This window comes from Prinia subflava, chromosome 2 (assembly GCF_021018805.1).
Source record: "Prinia subflava isolate CZ2003 ecotype Zambia chromosome 2, Cam_Psub_1.2, whole genome shotgun sequence".
Lineage (NCBI taxonomy): Eukaryota > Metazoa > Chordata > Aves > Passeriformes > Cisticolidae > Prinia > Prinia subflava.
The window spans coordinates 103,346,367-103,364,846 of record NC_086248.1 but is presented as its reverse complement, the minus strand read 5'-3'; the positions used below and the strand labels follow the sequence as shown (position 1 = coordinate 103,364,846).

The 18,480-nt window shown below is 44.7% G+C and overlaps 1 protein-coding gene across 5 annotated transcripts in view; it reads left to right on the top strand.

Moving 5' to 3' along the window:
• Positions 1-18,480, top strand: part of RTN4 (reticulon 4) — a 40,856-nt gene that overhangs the window by 20,910 nt on the left and 1,466 nt on the right. For 3 of the 5 annotated variants that reach the window (XM_063391366.1, XM_063391362.1, XM_063391363.1), the window contains 5 exons: positions 9,499-9,706; positions 11,515-11,653; positions 16,616-16,685; positions 17,347-17,393; positions 18,406-18,464. In XM_063391366.1, the coding sequence (XP_063247436.1) occupies positions 9,499-9,706; positions 11,515-11,653; positions 16,616-16,685; positions 17,347-17,393; positions 18,406-18,464 (523 nt within the window). Of the gene's footprint in view, positions 1-2,389; positions 2,605-6,177; positions 6,324-9,498; positions 9,707-11,514; positions 11,654-16,615; positions 16,686-17,346; positions 17,394-18,405; positions 18,465-18,480 lie in introns of those variants that run through there. The other 2 variants (XM_063391364.1, XM_063391365.1) reach the window with 2 other exon arrangements.

The following is an 18,480-nucleotide window of genomic DNA, read 5'->3' as shown; positions in this document are numbered from 1 at the left end:
GTTGTTTTTCGCTGGAGAAAAAATGCCTTGGAACGTCTGAGTTTCTTTCAGAAGCAGATTGGTAAAATTCTATTTAATTCAACATAAAATAATTCAATTTAATCTCATTGTATTCTTATATTTGATTGTTCGGGTCATCTTTTATGCTACCAGGTAAATAGTAATAAATGGAGAGTTCCAGAGTGCAGATAATTTGTGGGGGAAGAGTAGGAATGAGGAAAAAAACCAAACCAAATGAACAAAATTTTTCTGAAGGACACAGACCTGCTGTGTTTCATTAGAGCTCTTGTGACCCCTATTGAGAGGCAAGGACTTGTGTTGCTGAGGCTGCTAAAAGAGCAAAGCCTGAAGGAAGTTCCTTCAGAGTAGTAGAATTAGGGAGAAAATGGAGCATTTGGGCCAAGTTCCCAACTTTGCCAGATAGGCAGCAGCACTGAGGGAGAGCCAGAAGGAGGTGCAGTGCTGTTCTCAGTGCCCCTGCTCAGGGTGATTTAATGTGTGAGTAGTGAGTGAGTAAAGCACTTGCCCTGCCAGGCAGCAGCCCCGTGGAGCCTGGGGCGTTCCGTGACACGTGTCCAGAACTGATTGTGTCTGTCTTGTCTGGGAGACTTGATAATGCCACCTCCTCTGTACTTGGTGTTCATACATGCTCTAGAGGCACGTGTGTGCAATATCTTTGCTGAAAACTGAGCTTCTCCAGAAGTTTGGCAGTGCTGATGCCCAGTTTATGTGCAGAGTAGGGTCCCCTCTTGCCTGAAATGGGAGATGTATTTTGTTATGCTTGTGTTTGCATGGAGTGGTGAGAGTGAACACTGAGCATGCAGAGAGTAAAGATGAGGATGTGAAGGCCAGGGAGGAACTCCTGGGTGGCAGTGAGGGCACACTGGAGATGGGAGAAACAGGACTGGTGGTGCAGCTGCTCAGCTGTGGCCACAACAAACTCTGGTTAGACAGAGTCATATAAATGCACTATTTTAAGTATAAGATATAAATACTAAATGAAAAGGCTTTATTTGGGTATCTTTAGAAATATGATAATAATTGGAAAGACCTTTGAAAGCACAATGTTTTTTAGGAAAATTTGGTGACAGTGTGAATACAGAGGGGGATTCACAGGTTTTGGGGGTTTCCAGTTCGGCTCGAAGACAGAAGCACATTCTCAGATGTGTTTTGTACTTTTTTTTTTTGTACAGTGTAACTTTTTACATTCACTTGCACTGTGATGTTTGAATATACACTCTCTACTTCCCTCCTATTTTGGATTTGTTTGGATTTACCTGTTGAAATTGGAACTAAAATGCACATCTTTGTATAAGTTAAAAAGAGATGTAACTGGTCTTGCTGTCAAAAGAGGCCTTAAATTTATGTAGCAGTTGAAGTCAAAACCAGGCCTTTTGGGTCTCAGTAGTAATCTTTCTCAGTGTAAGATCATTCTAATGAAAAGTGAAACTGTCCATTTAAGGTCTGAGTCAGGATCTCTAGCTCCTCCTGGTCTACAGTATTTTCATGTAAGTGTGGGAATGCCTTTTTCTAGTTCTTAAGAAAATGATGTATTAGATTTTTAAGAGGCTTTGGAGCACTCCTGGGAAGGTTTTAGCTTTCTGTTGTTGGTTCCAGATCTTAAGAAGAAACTCCAAACTGGGAAAGAAGTTATGGGTTTTTTCAGCAGGGATGGAAACAAAATGACAACAGGATTCCCACAGCGATTTCAGATTTGTAGTTCACACTCTCCTGTTTGTGCAATACTTTCCACATGTTGCTTTCTATATGTTGGTACTGTAAACTATCAGGTTCCTGTTTTTATTTTAATGAAGGGGACAGTTAATTGTCAGGTCAGCAGCTGCCGACAGAGAATGCTGATGTAAAATAGAAAAAGGGAAGGTGTTTGCTTGTAGGAATTAGGTAAAGGACTGAGTAACTTTTTCTGCAGCCTTCCTTAAGAGGAATAAATACGGCTGAGCAGCTCCTGAGGACTAAAGATATCAGCAAAAGGATTAATCGTGTTCATGAGCCTCTGCTTTTGTTCCAGGCACAGAAAGGGTGCTTTTCTGTTTCCCTTCACGCTGCTTGTTGTGAAGGGAGAAGTGTTACAAAGACGTCTCTGTTAGTCTTCCAGCAGGCAGACATTAGTTTACAGAAACCCGAGGGGAAGCCATACATCTGGGAGGTTTGTAAACGCCTTTGAACCTCTGTTTGAAAAGCAATCTATTTAAAGCTCGTCTGCTGACTACTTTTAGCCGGGCCGCGAAAAGCCGCTTAGCACGGCCCGGTTTTGGAGCCCTCGCTGCCGTCCGTGCAGCGGGGCCGCCGTGCCGGGAGGAGCCGGGAGAAGCCGCTCTCGCCGTGCCAGCGCTCCTTGCCGGCGCTCCGGGCTGCGCCGGGCGCAGCGGGGCCGTGCGGTGCCAGCACTGCGTCAGCTCCACACCCCGTCAGCTGACCCGCTCCTGCAGCACCAGTGCAGCACTACTGCGGAGCCCGGGGAAGCCCATGGTTCCCTCCCTGGGCTGCAGGGCGCTTCTCCCGCAGCTCTCCCCTCTTGGAATGCATAATTGATAATCCCAGCTGGAGAGATGGACAGTCAGCCGAGCAGTTGGAAGGATAAGGGTATTTATTCTTTCACCTTTTTTCCTTGTTTTATTCCTTTGAGATGCCGCAGATTGTTTTTAGTAAATGGTGTCTGTAGCATGTATTCATTTGATTGTGTAATGTAGCCAAAGATGTGGACTCTCATTGTGCCATGTGCAGAATTAGAAAAGCTTCAGATTAAAATAGGTAAATATGAGCAATGCAGAAGAATAAATAATTTATGTAGGTAAAATGGCTCGTGCGACGCTGCAGATCTTTTCCAGCGTTACAGAGCATATTAATGAAGGGCTTGTTTTGGTATGCTCAGCACAAATACCGGCATAGTCCCAATTTAGTCTGTGGTCCTTGGAAATTTCGAGATTATTAATAATCTAACAATACTAACCATTAACTGAAAAACCCCATGTAATCTGCAGGTCATGTTTTGATGTTTTTAAATAATTAAAATTGCATGCAAGCTTACACCAGGGTTGGGGGCATTTTCTCTAAAAATCTGTTTGAAATCTACCCTTAATCCTGTTTGCTTTGGATCTTCCATAATTCTGCCAAATTCTAGGTAAAACTGTGTCTGAATTTTCAGAATTTACATCCATAATATCAAATTTTAAGGAAATAAGTTTTAGGTAAATAAGTAGCTAACCTTAAATTAGTGTGGTGATGACCTTTGTTCCTGTAAGCACCAATGGGAGATCTCCACTGCAAATCTCTGTGGATCATTACATTAGTGCTCAGTGTGTTAGAGTTTAAGCCTTATTTGAATAAGTAATCTTCATACTTTATCAACAGGACAAGCTTTAAAAAAATTTAATCATCTCTGGATACTTGAATATATTTTAAAGGGCCCCGTCACGCTTGGTGCATATGAAGTTTTCCTCTTTTTTTGGGAATTGTTGTTCAAAATCTGACTTTTAAAATATTTTTTCCACTTGGACGAAACTGCCAGCTTCCTGAAATCCATAGAGTGCTTTATCAGTACCTAAATATATAGCAAAAAAATCCTGAAGCTGAAAACACTTTGCCCCTGCAAAATCAGGTTCTTAAAGTTTAACCTTAAAGGGCTGTAAGATATTAGGAAAAAAATATTGTGCAGTGTTTAGTAATGCGTTGTTGATGTGTAAGTAATTTAAATGTTCAAGGCTCCATATGTCAGGCCTGAAATTCTCAGGGGATGGGAAGAAAGAAAGGAAAGGAAAAAAGAAAAAAAAAAAAAAAAAGGGGATGAGGTCAGAAGGTTTTGGTAAAAATCAAAAGACAAGTTCCCTTTTTGTGTTCAGGCCCAGTTTTCAGATTTCTTTTACAACCAGCCCGGCAGGGGTGGTGCTGAGCTGAAAGCCCATTTCCAACCCTGGAATTTGAGGCCTTGAGAATAATGGAGTCTTTTTTGGTTTAAAAGCCCTGAATTGCCCATCCTGAGCAGAGATCAGGTCTAAAAGAAAATGGAAGCAGAAATGAAAGTTTTCAGGGAAGCAGAAGACCCTGGTTCCTCTCCTTGTGCAGCTGCTGTTGAAGCCTGGTTTAGAGTTGTTTTTTTGTTTAGAGCAAGATGAAGAAACCGTGTTTCACATTCTTCCTTCCTTAGGTCAGGCTCCAGTGGCATGGAAAATGATGGGTAAAGTTCAGGGACTGATTGCACTATTCATCAAGCCCCAAAATAAATATAGAAGCAAATATTGCAACATGCTTCTTTCCATGCTAAAAAATTACTTTAAAAAAATCAATTTATAACCAGAGAAGAGCAAAAAGTATGGTTCATAGTTGGACTTTGCAGCTGAAACACTAATTCCTAATGAATATAATCTTAAGTTTAGATTAGTTAATGTGTTATAGTTGAGGAACATAACTCAAGTGGTACAACCTGTGGCATTGATTAATACCTGTGGTATTGATCATCTGGATAGATAGGATGAAATAGGTGTACCCTGGGGGTAGGATAGTTTTAATTTTTAATGCTCTTGAAGATAGGCCCTCTGGAGTAACTGGTACTAAAATGTAACATTTATTTATTTAATTTTTAATGATTTCAAGGAATTGCCAAGCTGAATTTAATGGCTGAATATTGATAGGATGGTATGGTGAACAGCACAGTTATACTTCAGGTCATCCCAGGATTCTTTTCTAATTATTGAGCAGAAACCTCTTTGAATTTTGGTTTTACTTAATAACTGATGACAAAGACTGTATAAGCAACATTTATCATGAATATTTGGGGCTTTGGAATGGTTTTCACACTAGGTACATCGTGCACACATGCACGAGTGTCTGGTGAAGTAGAAATGAAAGGAAAATTTGCTTTGGCTCATTAGGTAGTATTTGGGATTGGGTGGTTTTTTGGTTTGTTGGTGTGGTTTTGGTTTGGGGGGTTTTTTGTGTGTGTGTTTGTTTCGTTTTTGGGGGGGGTTTGTTTTGTTTTGGGGGGTTTTTCGTGATTTTTTTTTTTGTTCTTTGTGTTGTTTTTTTGGTGGGGTTTTTTTTTTTGTTGTTTGTTTGTTTTTTGAGGCTCTGGTAGTGTTTGCTTGTTGTTCTAGCATGTACATGTCAAATCTGCATCACTTTTTGTGCTGGGATCATGGTGCAGACGTGCCAAGCCTGAACCGTGCGTGGTGCAGCCTTGTTCTGTGCCCTCTGGCACCCTTTGGAGCCTCCTGCCCATCGATCCAGCGCTGCTGTGCGGGGATGCCTGTCCCTGGGACAGGGACAGCGCTGTTGGTGGCAGTCCCACGTGCTTGGCACCACTTGCAGTCTTGCTGTCACCACCCAGTTTCTCCAGCCAGGGGCTGGTGGTTGTTCCTGGCCTGCAAGGAGACAGTCATGGACCGAACTGGCTTCCACGTATCTGATTGAGGGTAAACCAGAGGATGCAATTTTGTGGCCCAGTCTCTGCTCCTGTTAGGATGTCAGTCAGGATTTTGAATAATCATCCTGATGCAGGAAGCCTTGAAAATGTCAAGCCCCAGTCTGTGGTGGTGCTTGACACACCAGCCACTGGATGGTTGATGGTTTCTCCTGGGCGTTGGGCTATGCCTGGCCGAGGCTGCCACACTCCAGTGGAACTGCAAGGTCAGCACTCAGATTCTCTCACAGAGATAAGTAGAAACCCTGAAGATCACATCCCGTGTGAATATGAAGTTTGTTACATGTAAGTGGAAAAGGCCTCTCTGAGCAGAAATACAGAGCAATTTGTGCTTGTGGATTTTCTCCGCAGCAGCTTTTCCTGCTCAGTGACAGATGGGACACTGCGCCGCAGCCGTGCTGAAAACTGCCCGTTCTCAGCGCTGCTGTCCCATTTCTCTATTGGCACAACGCTAAATTGAGCCAGAAAAGGCTCTTCCCTGTACCTCCTCGCTATTAGGACAACATAAAGGATCCGTGCCTACCTTTCACATCACAGAAAGGTTCCAGTGTAACAACGCCTGTAAATGGTACAGTGTTTATTTCCCCCCCTCCCCTTTGACACAAACAGCCTTTCTTCGGCGCTGAAGCGCGGGGTTTGTTGGGCTGTAAATACAGATAGAGGGGAGTTGTTCATTGTGCAGGGAGCCCGCGGCTCCGCAGCTGCATTCCAAGGACTTAGCCCGCAGGCGGCCATTGGCGGCGGCGGCCGCTGGATTTGGGATGGCAGCGGGCGGAGGTTGCGTAGCTCCGACCTCCGAGTGCCCTCGCAGGAAGTGGAAAGCGCCGGGATCGAGTCGTGCCAGGGCTGGGTGCTTGCAGCACGCTCAAGATGGATGCCAAAATGGGTTAGTCTCTTTTTCCTGGTTTTCTCTGGTACACGTGAGCTCAACTCGCTCGTAGGTCTCGCTTTTAATTTCTCTTTCTAAAAAAACAAAACAAAAAAACCCCAAGACACTGTTGCTTGGTTCAGGGGTTTTAAAAAAGAGGATTATCAGGTTAAATATATCAGACCGCTTGTTTTTGTCATCCAAACCTGACATGACTTGCTCAGTTTTAAGTTAAATATCTGAAAGGAAAAGACTAAAAAATGCAGCGCCAAAGCTATAGCAGCGCTTGCTTCAAAAGCAGAATGTAACTGGATGAGTTGTGCATGTAAGGCACGGATGGTACAGGACTATTTTTAGACGTGCCAAGTGACAGTTCGTGCTTACCAAATGTAGGCAGCTGTTCTTGTTTTAGAATAGGCCTGCAAGACGTGCATTAATATTATTTATTTTATTATACTTCATATTGTATAAAATGCAGCTCCGAACGGTTTCCATAAGGAAAGATGTTGCAGGGCTGTTGCTGAAAATTGGTTTGGGGTTTTTGTGTGTCTGGTTTTGTTTTTAATCTGCTGTGAATATCTTGCATGTAAGTTAAAGCTAGAAAGCTGCTTCTAGTAATGCTTTTAATATTTTCCTTTCAAAATAAATACAAATTACTTGTTTCTGATCAATTGGAGAATACAAATCAGTGGCTTCATCTGTTTTCTTGGACTGCAGAATTACAAAGCATTTTTCAGTGACTTAAACACCAAATTTCCTTTGAGGAATTTACGATGAAACCAGATCCATATGCCATTAAGCCGACACTTGTTTGCTCGTTCTCCAGAAGAAGTGGAGATGGAATGAGGAAAAATGTTTTATGTGCAGCTTAACTCTGGTCAGGGAGCTACTGGCGTGGGGATTTTTCTTATTGATTACCGAGAACAAAAGACTGGATGGGTCGCTAAAGGCCGTTTGGCTTTTGCTGTGTGCTTTAATTCCAGCAATGTGCCTTTGTTTCTGGCATTCTGGAACTGTCATACAGATGAATTACTCTCTTTACATTCCTTATAACTGGAATAATGCATTAATGCATGGAATAGGTGATTGCCTATGGAGCAGGAAGAACCCACAGCTTTAAAGCTGTGCAGAGAGAAGGGAGCAGCTCGTTTACAGAAATAATGCTGTCTGCAGGCAGAGAGGAGCAGGGCTCATACTGAATGTGTCACCTGATACGGGGGCAGCACCAAATTCGAGTGCATGGATGCTCAAATTGCAGCATTTAAAAATAAACACAGTTTCAGAACTTGCAGCAAATGCTCCAAAAGAAATGAGGGTGTTTTTTTAAAGATGCCTTACATGATTTAAGAGCACAAAATCCACCAATTGCTTTTGGCAAGACTGGCTGTGAAGATCTCACCCAAGTGCTGAGGCTCCTTACAGTTCAGTTTAGGTTTACAGGTTACAAGGATTCTTAGGTCAGTCACAAAATTTTGTTGACGTTTAATGCAAGATGTGCAGAGACAATAAGAGATTCTTTTGTGTCCGGAAGCAAAGGAAGAACCCAAAGAAAAAGCTGAATTTTGGGATTGCAACCCACACAGAAGCAGATCTACAAAGCAGATCTTGGTTTTGTTTTATTTTTACAAATATAAAGGAAAAGTGTTGCTTGGAGCCTGGGCTGCAGTGGGAGGAGTAGTTTGGATTGAAGGTGCTGGGAGAGCAGGAGCATCACCTCTGGGCGATGCTGCTCTATCTCTGCCCCCATATGTTTGTGCAGTCACATGGTGGCAGCTCCAGGCCCTGATCTGGCTGGCTCCCGGCTTTCTGGGGTGGTTTTGGCACAGCACAGGCAGCCAGGCTGGAAGAAAGGAATGGGAGGGATGGGTCAGGCTGTTCTTTCCGCAGCACTTCTAGTCTGCAATAAATTGAAGGTGTTGGTGCAGCTGTAACCTGGCTCTGTCTGTGGGGCTGCAGGAAACTTCTGCTGAAGTGTGAATTAAATATGGGGGTTAGATACTTTGCATTAGGGTGGGTTTAAGTTTCTGGCCATGGTTTTCACCTTTCCTGCTATGCGGTATAGTTTCCACTCTGGAATAACTGGAAAGAACTTCAGCACTTGAAAGTCTGGGAAAACACACTGCAGCCCCAGGGGCTTTGGCATGTACCTACAAAAGGATTACATAGACTTTGCCCTGCAGAGGCTACCAAGTGTTGAATGTTGGTGCATGACTGTGTTTTCATCCTGCAAGAAATAACAAATTCTATTTTTAAAAATATTTTTACTGTCATCCAAATAATCTATTCCAAGCTGTGATATACTGTTTTACAATTAATTTTGGTGATGTTTAGGATGAGGCAGGATTACTAAATGTGTAGTGCAATAGTAATATGTGTCTGTAATTCATCTGGAACTCTGACTCTAGTACATTATTGCTGTTAACAAGCAGATCTGCAGTGAGTAGGTTAAGCCATTACCTATGCCTTGTGCAAGGGTGTACTTTGCTTTGAACAGTGATGCTAAAAATGGCATAATATTGTGTTCTCTAATGAGGGTCATTTAAGGAAAACTAAAATTGGTTTGCAAATGAAGTCTTCAGCATTGGAGCACAACAGATTTAGCCTGGATTGACATTTCAGGGAGAGTATTCCCTCTTGATGGCTCAGTCTGTCACCCATAATCAACATTATAAACGCCCATGGGAAAGCTTCCATCGAAAGAAAACAAAATGAACTGTTAATGAGTCTTTGAGCAGTGCCTTTGCATCTACCAGGCTTGGAAAGATATAATGATTTAGAGATCTGTTGGTGTCTTGTTATCTGTCCTAACAGGGAATTGGAGTCAATCTCTTCAGGGAGTGACCTCCACAAAATGCCTGACAGTGAGAGGAAATGAAGCACAAACTGCTGTGGTTCTGGTGCAGAACACAGCACAGTAGCTGAAGAGATGAAGTCTGACATTGCTTAAGGGCAGCATTGTTTTAAAATTTGAGCAATTGCATCTGAGGTAATCCTAATAGCAGTAATCTAAATAATCTGAAGTCCAGAGCAGAACCAGTACTAAATAACCTATTTCTAGTTGTGATTTCAGCTTTGGTTTGACAAGTTCCACTCTTGGTGACTCTCAGCAGTTGAGTGAATAATGAAAAATTACTACCTTGCTATGAATGCCAAAGGTGTCTTGTTCTAATTTCCTATCTCTTTTAAATTGTAGTTGTTGACCTCCTTTACTGGCGAGACATTAAGAAGACTGGGGTGGTATTTGGAGCCAGCTTGTTCCTGCTGCTCTCATTAACAGTGTTCAGCATCGTCAGCGTCACAGCCTACATTGCCCTGGCCCTGCTCTCTGTCACCATCAGCTTTAGGATATACAAGGGAGTTATCCAGGCAATCCAGAAGTCGGATGAGGGCCACCCCTTCAGGTGAGATTTTTCTTTTAATTAAACAGAATTGTGCTGTTTTGGAGAGCAGCAGTGTTGGTGTTGCCAGAAGCAGTGGGTGACACGTGCTGCAAGATGTTGCATAATAATGTAAATAGACTCTGCACTGAAAAATGTGTTCCCCACTTTCAGATATTCTCAGGAGTCATACAGTAAATACAGAAAATGGACTGAGGGCTTGGTACAAGGAATAGAAAAATCACAATAAGTGTAGCAGGGTTTAAACCAGGACAAAGGGCTACTTTAATGCTTTTGAAACTTCTAAGACCTTAAAATGTGTGGTTTAGTGTGCAGCAGTATAGCTGTTATTCCCACTTCTAAGGTCAGTGACAGGGTCCAGGTACCCACTGCTGCAGAGTTGTCTCCTAAGAGAAATAAAACCATATTAATCTGTGTTAGAGGACTTGTAGGAGTGTGTTTCTTGTTTCCCTGCCAGCCCTGTCCCACTCTGCCGAGCCTTGCTTCTCCGTGTTATTAATAAGTGAAGTGGCTCAGTCTCCCCTTGCAGCCTTCCTGTTTGCCCCTCTATCTGCAGCCCTCTTACTAATTTTGTGGTATTCCCTTCCCATTTTCTGTAAAGCAAAGCAAAATGTTTCTGTAGATTTCCCTCCATTCTTCCCAGACCATTTGCAATGGCTCATTTTCCAGTGGCAGCCAGTCTGTGGGACAAAATTCTGGGGGAAAAAACACCCCCCTGTTAGGGTGAATATTACCAGTTGAAATCTTGTTTGTTTCTCATTATCCAAACAACAATTTCAAGTTTTTTCTTAGCAAGAACAAGCAGAATTAGTTCTACCTGCGTTCTTTCTGCAGTTTTTTTTTCTAAAAATACTGATATCCCTAAGTAGCTTCTAGACATTCTAAGCATACCTGGTTGCTTACTTTCTTCACTGTAGCTTAGCTACAAGAAGGATATTTTTACTTGAAAAGTCCTGTGAGAAGAATTGGATTTTTCATGCAGGTGCTGAATATCCAGTGGTTGAGCTGGGAAGGGTGAGCAGATGGAAGCCAAGGGTGGATGGCAGAACGTAGCCTTGAAATGACCATTTGCTGCAGTTACCATTTGAAGTATTTTCATTTGTCTTGGACTTGCCACAAGGTCATGTTTAGCTTTGCCTTAAGTTACATACATGGGAGCATTGTGCAGTTTTCTTATTAAAAAATCCCCAAACAAAACCACCCCAAAGCAGAATTCCCCTAAACAAAAGTTTAACAACTGTAAAATGAGCTCTGTGTTACGCATGTGCTGCGTTGCTCCTTCTGCCTCCAGCATGCACATTAGATAAATAACTTATACTTCATTTCAAGACTCCAAATTGTCATAGCCACTGCAACTACAGATAAGTGACAGTGGAGTGGAAAGAACATATAACCAGATAGGGGTTTATATCTTGGTGTAAAAGGACTGCTCTTACTAGCTGTAAGAATTTTTTCTAGCAAATGAGAAATTTAGCTCATTTTACTAGGCCATAGTATGTTACAGCTTCATGGTAACTCCACAGGGGCCTTTCAGGGGCAAAAATGGATATGTTGCTTTTGTAGGATTTTTTTCCTTGTCTTAGCCTGCCCACCTTTTTTGCCTGGTGCAGGTGACTGAGTAAATAGCAGTGAGAAAAAAATGTTTCCCTAAGAATAGCTTAGGTTAGTTCTGTTCTGTCCTATCAGCATTCCTCACAAGGTGAAGTTAGTGTTTCTGTAGCAGGGAAAGGAGGTTCTATTGATACTCTATCTAACGGGTAGATCGAGTTGGCAGCGCTGTTACACTGAGGTTTCCTGGCTGTCTCCTGCAGGGCTTACCTGGACTCGGATGTGGCCGTGTCGGAGGAGCTCATCCAGAAGTACAGCAACGTCGTGCTGGGCCACGTGAACGGCACTGTCCGGGAGCTGCGGCGCCTCTTCCTTGTCGATGACCTGGTGGATTCTCTCAAGGTGAGTTTTGCTCTGTGAGGACATTGCTGCTGACCCAGGTTAGCAAAGCCTGCTGGTCCTTGCAGAATGAACAATGGCTCTGGTTAAGTAAATAATGAGAAGTAGTTTGCTCTTGGAAGTGTTCAGCACAGGGCTGGATATTGAGTGCTGCCTGCAGTGATAGGGGTAACTGTAAAGGATAACTTGATCTGCATGTGGGCAGAGCAGTAACACAAGTGGAAAGCAGAAATGAGCTCTGGCTGCCTGCAGCTCCCTGTTTCAGCTCCTCGCTAGTGCCTCTTACGGCAGGAATCTTTTGAAAAAACAAGCCATGCTCCAGTCTGGGCATTGGGGGTGTGTCACTTATGTGTGTGTCCCTCTGGAAAACCTGGCTCTGGGCTAGATTGTCCCAGCCTGCTTTGTGGTTAGTGCACGGCTCCCTGTCTCAAACAGGAGTTCTTGTTTTACTTTCTGCTGGAATGGTGAGGACTGAGTGATGCCCTTGGGTTACTGGGAAGGTGGACACTTGTTCCAGCCCCTGGATTTGGGAGTGAAAGCTGCTGCTTTTAGTGATGGGAATTACTGAAATGAGGGTTGCAAATTACCCAGTGTGAGCAGTGCTGTATAACAGCTTGAGTACATCCATGTAGAATTTAATGGGATTTATTGAGAGTGGCAGAGCACAACTGACACTGAAGAATAGTAATAAATTAAGCAAATGTAACAAAACAAAACAAAAAAACCCCACCAAACCAAAAAAAACCCAACAAAACACACAAAAAACTGCTGCCAAAAGAAGAGAATTGGCTGAAAACCCTTCAGTTTTGTTCTGGGAGAATTATATTCTCTCCTTTCAAGCTCTAATCGCTTTTCTTTGTTTTTGAAACTGGTGTTTCCTTTACCCAATGTAGTGTGTTCACTCCTTTTACAGTTTGCCTAATCTTCTTGAAAAAACTTGAATTTATGCTGCAGTAAATCCCCTTACTTAGTGCTTTGTAAAGTCCTTTGAGTTGTTGTGGAGTTGGGGGAGGGGTTCCTTGTGAAACATGGGGAAAACCAGGAAGGCTGTCCAAGTTTTTGTTGTATTTGTGCAGTAGAAATCTGCAGGCAGATCTCGGAATCTTACCCAGAGTTCGTAGATCCAGTTTCTCATTATGCTGCAAGTTAAACACAGTTTGTGCCAGAAAAGCTGCACCTGATGCCCTGCAAGGCTCCTGCAGCGAGGCAGTTCCCTCTGGAAGCAAGAGGAGGTGTAAGGGGGCTCTGCTGCTTATGGGACAGATTCCTTTTCTCAGGAGGGAGAGAGGAGGTGGAGTACTGGCCCTGGGGGTTGTGCAATAATCTCCCTGCTCCTAAAGGACTTTGCAGGAAAAGGCTTTTTAGGAGCTGGTTGGGCATTCTTTTTCTGGTTGTTGTTTGAGATATGATCAATAGTACTGCTGCCAAAGTCCTGTTTGGATTATCAACAGCACAGAAAAACTGGGGATCACGAAGTCACTTGTGTTTCTGATGAAGCCCTTTGTGATCCGTGCCTTGGTCTGAATTAAGAGACTTCTCACACCATTTGTGTAGAGATCCCAACCCCTTGCAGTAAAGGAGAAGGACGCAGTGAGCAGCCAAGTGCTGTTCCAGTGAACACTGGTCTAAAAACAAGGCCTTCTGGAGGAATTACGTGAGAAGCAGAATTCCAGCCAGAATGTCTTCAAGGCACTAATCACTTAAAATACTACAGTCCATAGGAAAGATGGGTTTATTCAGCTGAACTAATTCATTTCCTCTCTCTCCTTCTGACATTTAAAATGTTTTATGTAGGTTAATTAGTCTAATTTATGGTAGTTGGAAACAACCCTTGATCAGAAACCAGTGAATGTCAGGACAGTTCACAAGCACAAGTGACTGATTTTGGAGTTCATGCTCAAGGAGAACATTGGGATTCTAGGGTCTTATGTAATATAATGGCCCTGGTTTAAAAAATAAAAATATCTTGGCTTGTGTAGTTTAAACATCTTCATGATAGGAAACCACATGTTTATGTATAATTCAAGTTACACAGCTCTAATGTAGAAAATGTCTGCAGGTTGGTTTATTGTGTGTAATAGTTCTGACTGTAAAATCTGTCTTGTTAAGATTTTTTTCTTCTTTATTAAACAATGCTTCAGTCAGGGAAGTCTTAAAATGGACTTTAAATATTTATGCAGCACAAGGAGAAATTCTTCACAGCTCTTGAGGGATAACTCCAGAGGAGCCCTTGCCAAAGCCCCAAGAGAAGCTGCATTTTGTCCTGGTAAAGGCTGTGCTGGCACTGGGCACTGCTGCTCTTGCTCAGCTGAGGCTTTGAGGAACAGAGCTCTGTATTCTGAGTATTCAATAGCAAAGAAGGGGCATGGGGCACTTCTGGATTTTGCCCATTTTGGCTAGAAAAACTAGATTCAGTCCATCAGCCACACAGGCCTTTCACTGGTGTACATGTCCTTGGAAGTGTCAGAGCAAGCTTGGCTCCTGAGCTTCCCCTCATCCCGAGCAGGTGGGATGGGCAGTATCAGCTCTGGAGATGGATCCTGGGTTGCCTTCTGCTTTCTTTTTCTTGTCTTAGAGCTTTATTTAGAGGTGCTTCAGGGAAGGATTTTTGTGTTTGTAAAGGTCTCTTAGGTGTGTTTCAAGTAAGCTTTGTTGTGTCTGTGAGGGTCTCTGGGTTTGCATAGTTTATAAGAAAAAGAAAATAGAGACCAGCAAGAGAATGTGGGGTTGAAATGGACTCCACGATGGATAATCCTGGGAGAGCTGTTTGAAGTGTCAGAGGGGTGCAGAGAGAGGAGTTGTGGGATCAGGGTCCCTCTCCCATCCAGTACCATAAGTGGGATTAAAACCTGCACATGCAGCAGTTTATGGTTCTGCCCTGATGCTGCTCTGGACAGACTTTGGGTGGAGAAAAGCTTGTGTAGTCAAATGTGAACTCCTGGATTTTGCTCTTCCTTGAACCATAAATTCAATGCTCACTAAATAGGATAGTTCTGATAATGGTTGGACTTTGGGATTGATTTGAGTCTTGTTACCCCTTTGCTTACATAAACGCACATTTTCTGTCCTAGGCAGAGTCATCAGCAGTGTTACTGGCTGCTGAGCTGGCTGGATGGTGCTGAGCTTCAGGAACTGTGTCCATGGGGAGCAAGTCATGGATAGCTGGGGTGCAAGAGAACCATTGTGAACCATCACACACTCAGGGGCTCTTTGCCCAGTGCAAGCTGGTGCCTTTCCTCTCGGAGGGATGTGCTGCATGTGCAGGCTGCTCCAGTGTGCAAGTATTAAATGCCTTGTGCAGAGACGTCAGCTCCAGGCTCACCCTGGCATTGCAGGGCAGAACTGGGCCAGGGTTTGAATCAGTCATGAGGGAGTTCAGCAAATCTGTTTTATTTTCCTTGAGAAACCTGCCAGAATCCTTCAGCTGCTGAGAACAGTGCAGCCTCTCCGAGGGTTAACTTTTTGCCCCTCCCTGGTGCTACTTTGTCACATCTCAAGAGTGCTGACAGATAAAGAACTGCATCACTTGCAGTTAAATGCACCTGAATTTTGAACAGGATCAGTTTTGGGTGAAGCTCCTGAAGTGAACTTGATTTCATTGCAGGGGTCATGGAATTAAATTTGTATTGACTATCATGCCCTTATCTTGCTGCTGGCTGTTGATTTTGTTTGGTTTGGATATTCTGCATCTTTTGATAAGCTAAAATTGGATGTTGGGATACATAAGTTCAGAGTACCTTGGCTGTGGGCCAGTTACCAGGGTCCTGGCCCGCACCCACAGTCCTGCAACCCTGCACTGTTTTCTTTGCTAGCACTTTGTACTTGTCCTTTCCTTGGGTGCAGCTCCTGCTGATGGGAGTGTTTCCAACTTGGGTTGCTCACTGTGCCCAGGTCTGCCCTCCCTGGTGCCAGTGCCAGCCTTCCCATGGTGTCTGTCCCCGGTTCTGCTGGGAAACAACCTCATGTGCTGAGCTGACCAGGGCTGAGGGTCTCTGCTCTGTGCAGAGCAAGGAATAAACACTGGGAAAGCCGCTGTTCCTGGCGGCTGCTCTGCTCCTCAGCCGCCCTGCAACTCTAGAAGAGAGTGGCTGATTTTCCTCAGGAGGAATCCTACCCTGAAATAGAGCCCTGGTCCCCTCCCACTGCTATAGGTCAGAGCTGTGCCTGGGACACTCCACCTGGCACTAAACATGGACAGACCTTGGTGTGGAGCTGGGAAGCAGAGCCTGTGTCCCACCAGGAGCTGGACCAAGGCTGTCAGCAGGGAGGGGGGAACGGGGCTGGGACATGGAGCCAGCAGTGATGGCAGTGTGAGGCTTTAGGGATGTCTTTGCTTCTGAGCTTGGCTCTGACCTGGAGCCACCTTCCATGTTCGAGCATTTTCACTTCCCTTGTTCCTAAATTTTTTAATATCTGAAATGCCTTTGGGTTTTTTCAAGGAGAAAAGGTAAATCAGGCCCACCCTACCCCTCAACCTTCCAGATAGGCTTTTCCTGATGTGACAGAGCCTCTCCCTGCTGGCAGTGTAGCTGGGCAGGTGGGTGGACGCCCGGGTGGCAGCAGGGCCACCACACACATGTGTGGCCTCCTTTCTCTCTGGCTCTGTCATGCAGCAGCCCTTTGGCCTCTCTTAGCCTGGCCTGTCCCCTCTCTCTGGAGGGTGGGAGGTAGGAGCAGTGTTTGCTCATCATTCCTCACCATAGAATTGGCAGCGCACTGCAAAGGCGCAAGGCAGGGTTTGGGCACTGCTGACTCGGGCTGAATTCAGCCCCGTGACCTGGATGCAGGAGACCACGTATCCCGTTACTGAATCCTTCAGCCATCTGATCACCCAGCTCTGGTTACAGGAGGCATACAAAGGTGAAGTGCAGTGTGGGGCTGTGTCGTTTGGTATTTGTGTTTACAGCAGACTGGGGGGTGTCCTGGGTACAGGCTGGGTGCTGACAGGCTCTTTTTCCCTTGCAGTTCGCAGTGTTGATGTGGGTTTTCACTTATGTTGGTGCCTTGTTCAATGGTCTGACATTACTGATCCTGGGTAAGTGTTTGACTTGTGTTACAACCTGGCACACCAGATGACCTTGGGGAAGGCAGTGGGGTCTGGTCCACACTGGGAGGCTGATCCTGTAGCCTTAAGATGTTGCACTTTTAGGTTCTTATTTTTTTGATAACACAACAGAAACAGGTAATTTTGAGCTGTGTTGTTGAATCCCTTGAGATTGATGATTTCCAGAGATTACCCGGTTTATAGGCAGGTTTGTTGTGCTTGTCCCTGTCATGGTCAGCCTGCCCTGAATGTCATTGCTGTGCTGGGACTTTGGAGGAGGTGCAGGATCTGCTGTGGCTGTGTCCCACTGCAGGATTTAATTTCTTGTATCCCAGAGCAGGCTGGCTTCAGGTGTCAGAACCAATGGATGCCCGAGCAGCCTTTGGGAAGAATTTGCATAACCCACAGTGAAAAAGTGACCTGTGACCAGACTTACTGTACTGTTGGTGAGACCTGGAGAACAGCCCAGGCTCTCCTTAATAGGAATTAATGAATTTACTGGCCAAAAATTGCCACTACTACACGGGACTTAGTTATTCATTTTTCTTGTACTTTTTTGCAAGACATATCAAGGTGTAGAAACCAGTCCTTGTTCTGCCTGAACAGCAGCCCTATTTGTCCATATTTATACATTTGATGTGCTCTTTTCCAGCTTTGATTTCGCTCTTCAGTGTTCCTGTTATTTATGAGAGACATCAGGTGAGTGTTTAATAGAATTCATTAAATGTTTCATAAGATCAGCTCTGTTGAAGCAAAACCAGAAACAAATAATTAAAATTAATTTCAGCCTTCTGAAGTACTTAAAGCCTTTAAAAATAGGCCTTTACCCAGGAGCCAGGAGGAGCAGGGAATGCTAGTTTAGCTTGAAGTTCAGGCTGTGTGTGCTTTCCCTTTTCCATCTTGGTGGAAGAAGAGGTTTCCCCAGCAAACTGTTCTGGAAAAGGCTTGATGAACTTGGAGGCCTTTTCTGCTGCTCCAGGACTCGATCCTGCTGTACCTTTTGGAACTGATACTCAGCTCAAAGCTCAGGAATTTGTAGCCCTGGCAAAAACAGGGAGCAGGGAGCTGCTTGGCCCATTCCAGTGCTGCTTTTGGGGCGAGACTCCCATGTAAAAGGAGGACTGGGAGGAAGGAGCCAAAGTAAAATGCTTGTGATTAAATTATGGCCAGGCCTGTCTTGGGCAGGTCACTGCGCAGGAGGGGGAGCCAGCTCTGGCTTAGCCGTTCATCTCCTCTTTCAGCAGCAAGGCTGCCAGGCTGGGACCGGGGGGAGGCAGGAGCAGATGGCAGAGCCTCATGGGGTCCTGTCCGGGCTCCTCCCCCACTGGGAAAGGGAGCCCTGGAGCCCCAAAGCAGGAGCATGGACAGTGTGTGAGGCTTAGCCCGAGCTGCTCAATCCTCTGCCTGGGCTGCAGCCTAAGCTGGTTACCTGGCCCAGCCCAGCTAAGCAGCTTTGCTGCTCTGTGGGGCCCAGAGGGGCCCTGCCCTGCACCCACAACTGGGGCTTGATGGACCAGGGAGAAGAGAAGCCAGGGATTGATTCCTTTGGGGCTTTGCCCAGCATGCCCTCTGGTGGGTGCATTCCTGGAAGTTCTGGCATCGCATTGGGAAATACCCCTGGCTGAGCTCCCACTTGCCCCAGAGTTCTGTGGGACTCAGCCAGGCTGCAAAGGGGGAGCAGGGCTGTAACTTCTGTCTGCTTCAATTCCAGGCCCAAATTGACCATTACCTGGGACTTGTGAACAAGAATGTCAAAGATGCCATGGCAAAGTGAGTTGGTTTATTT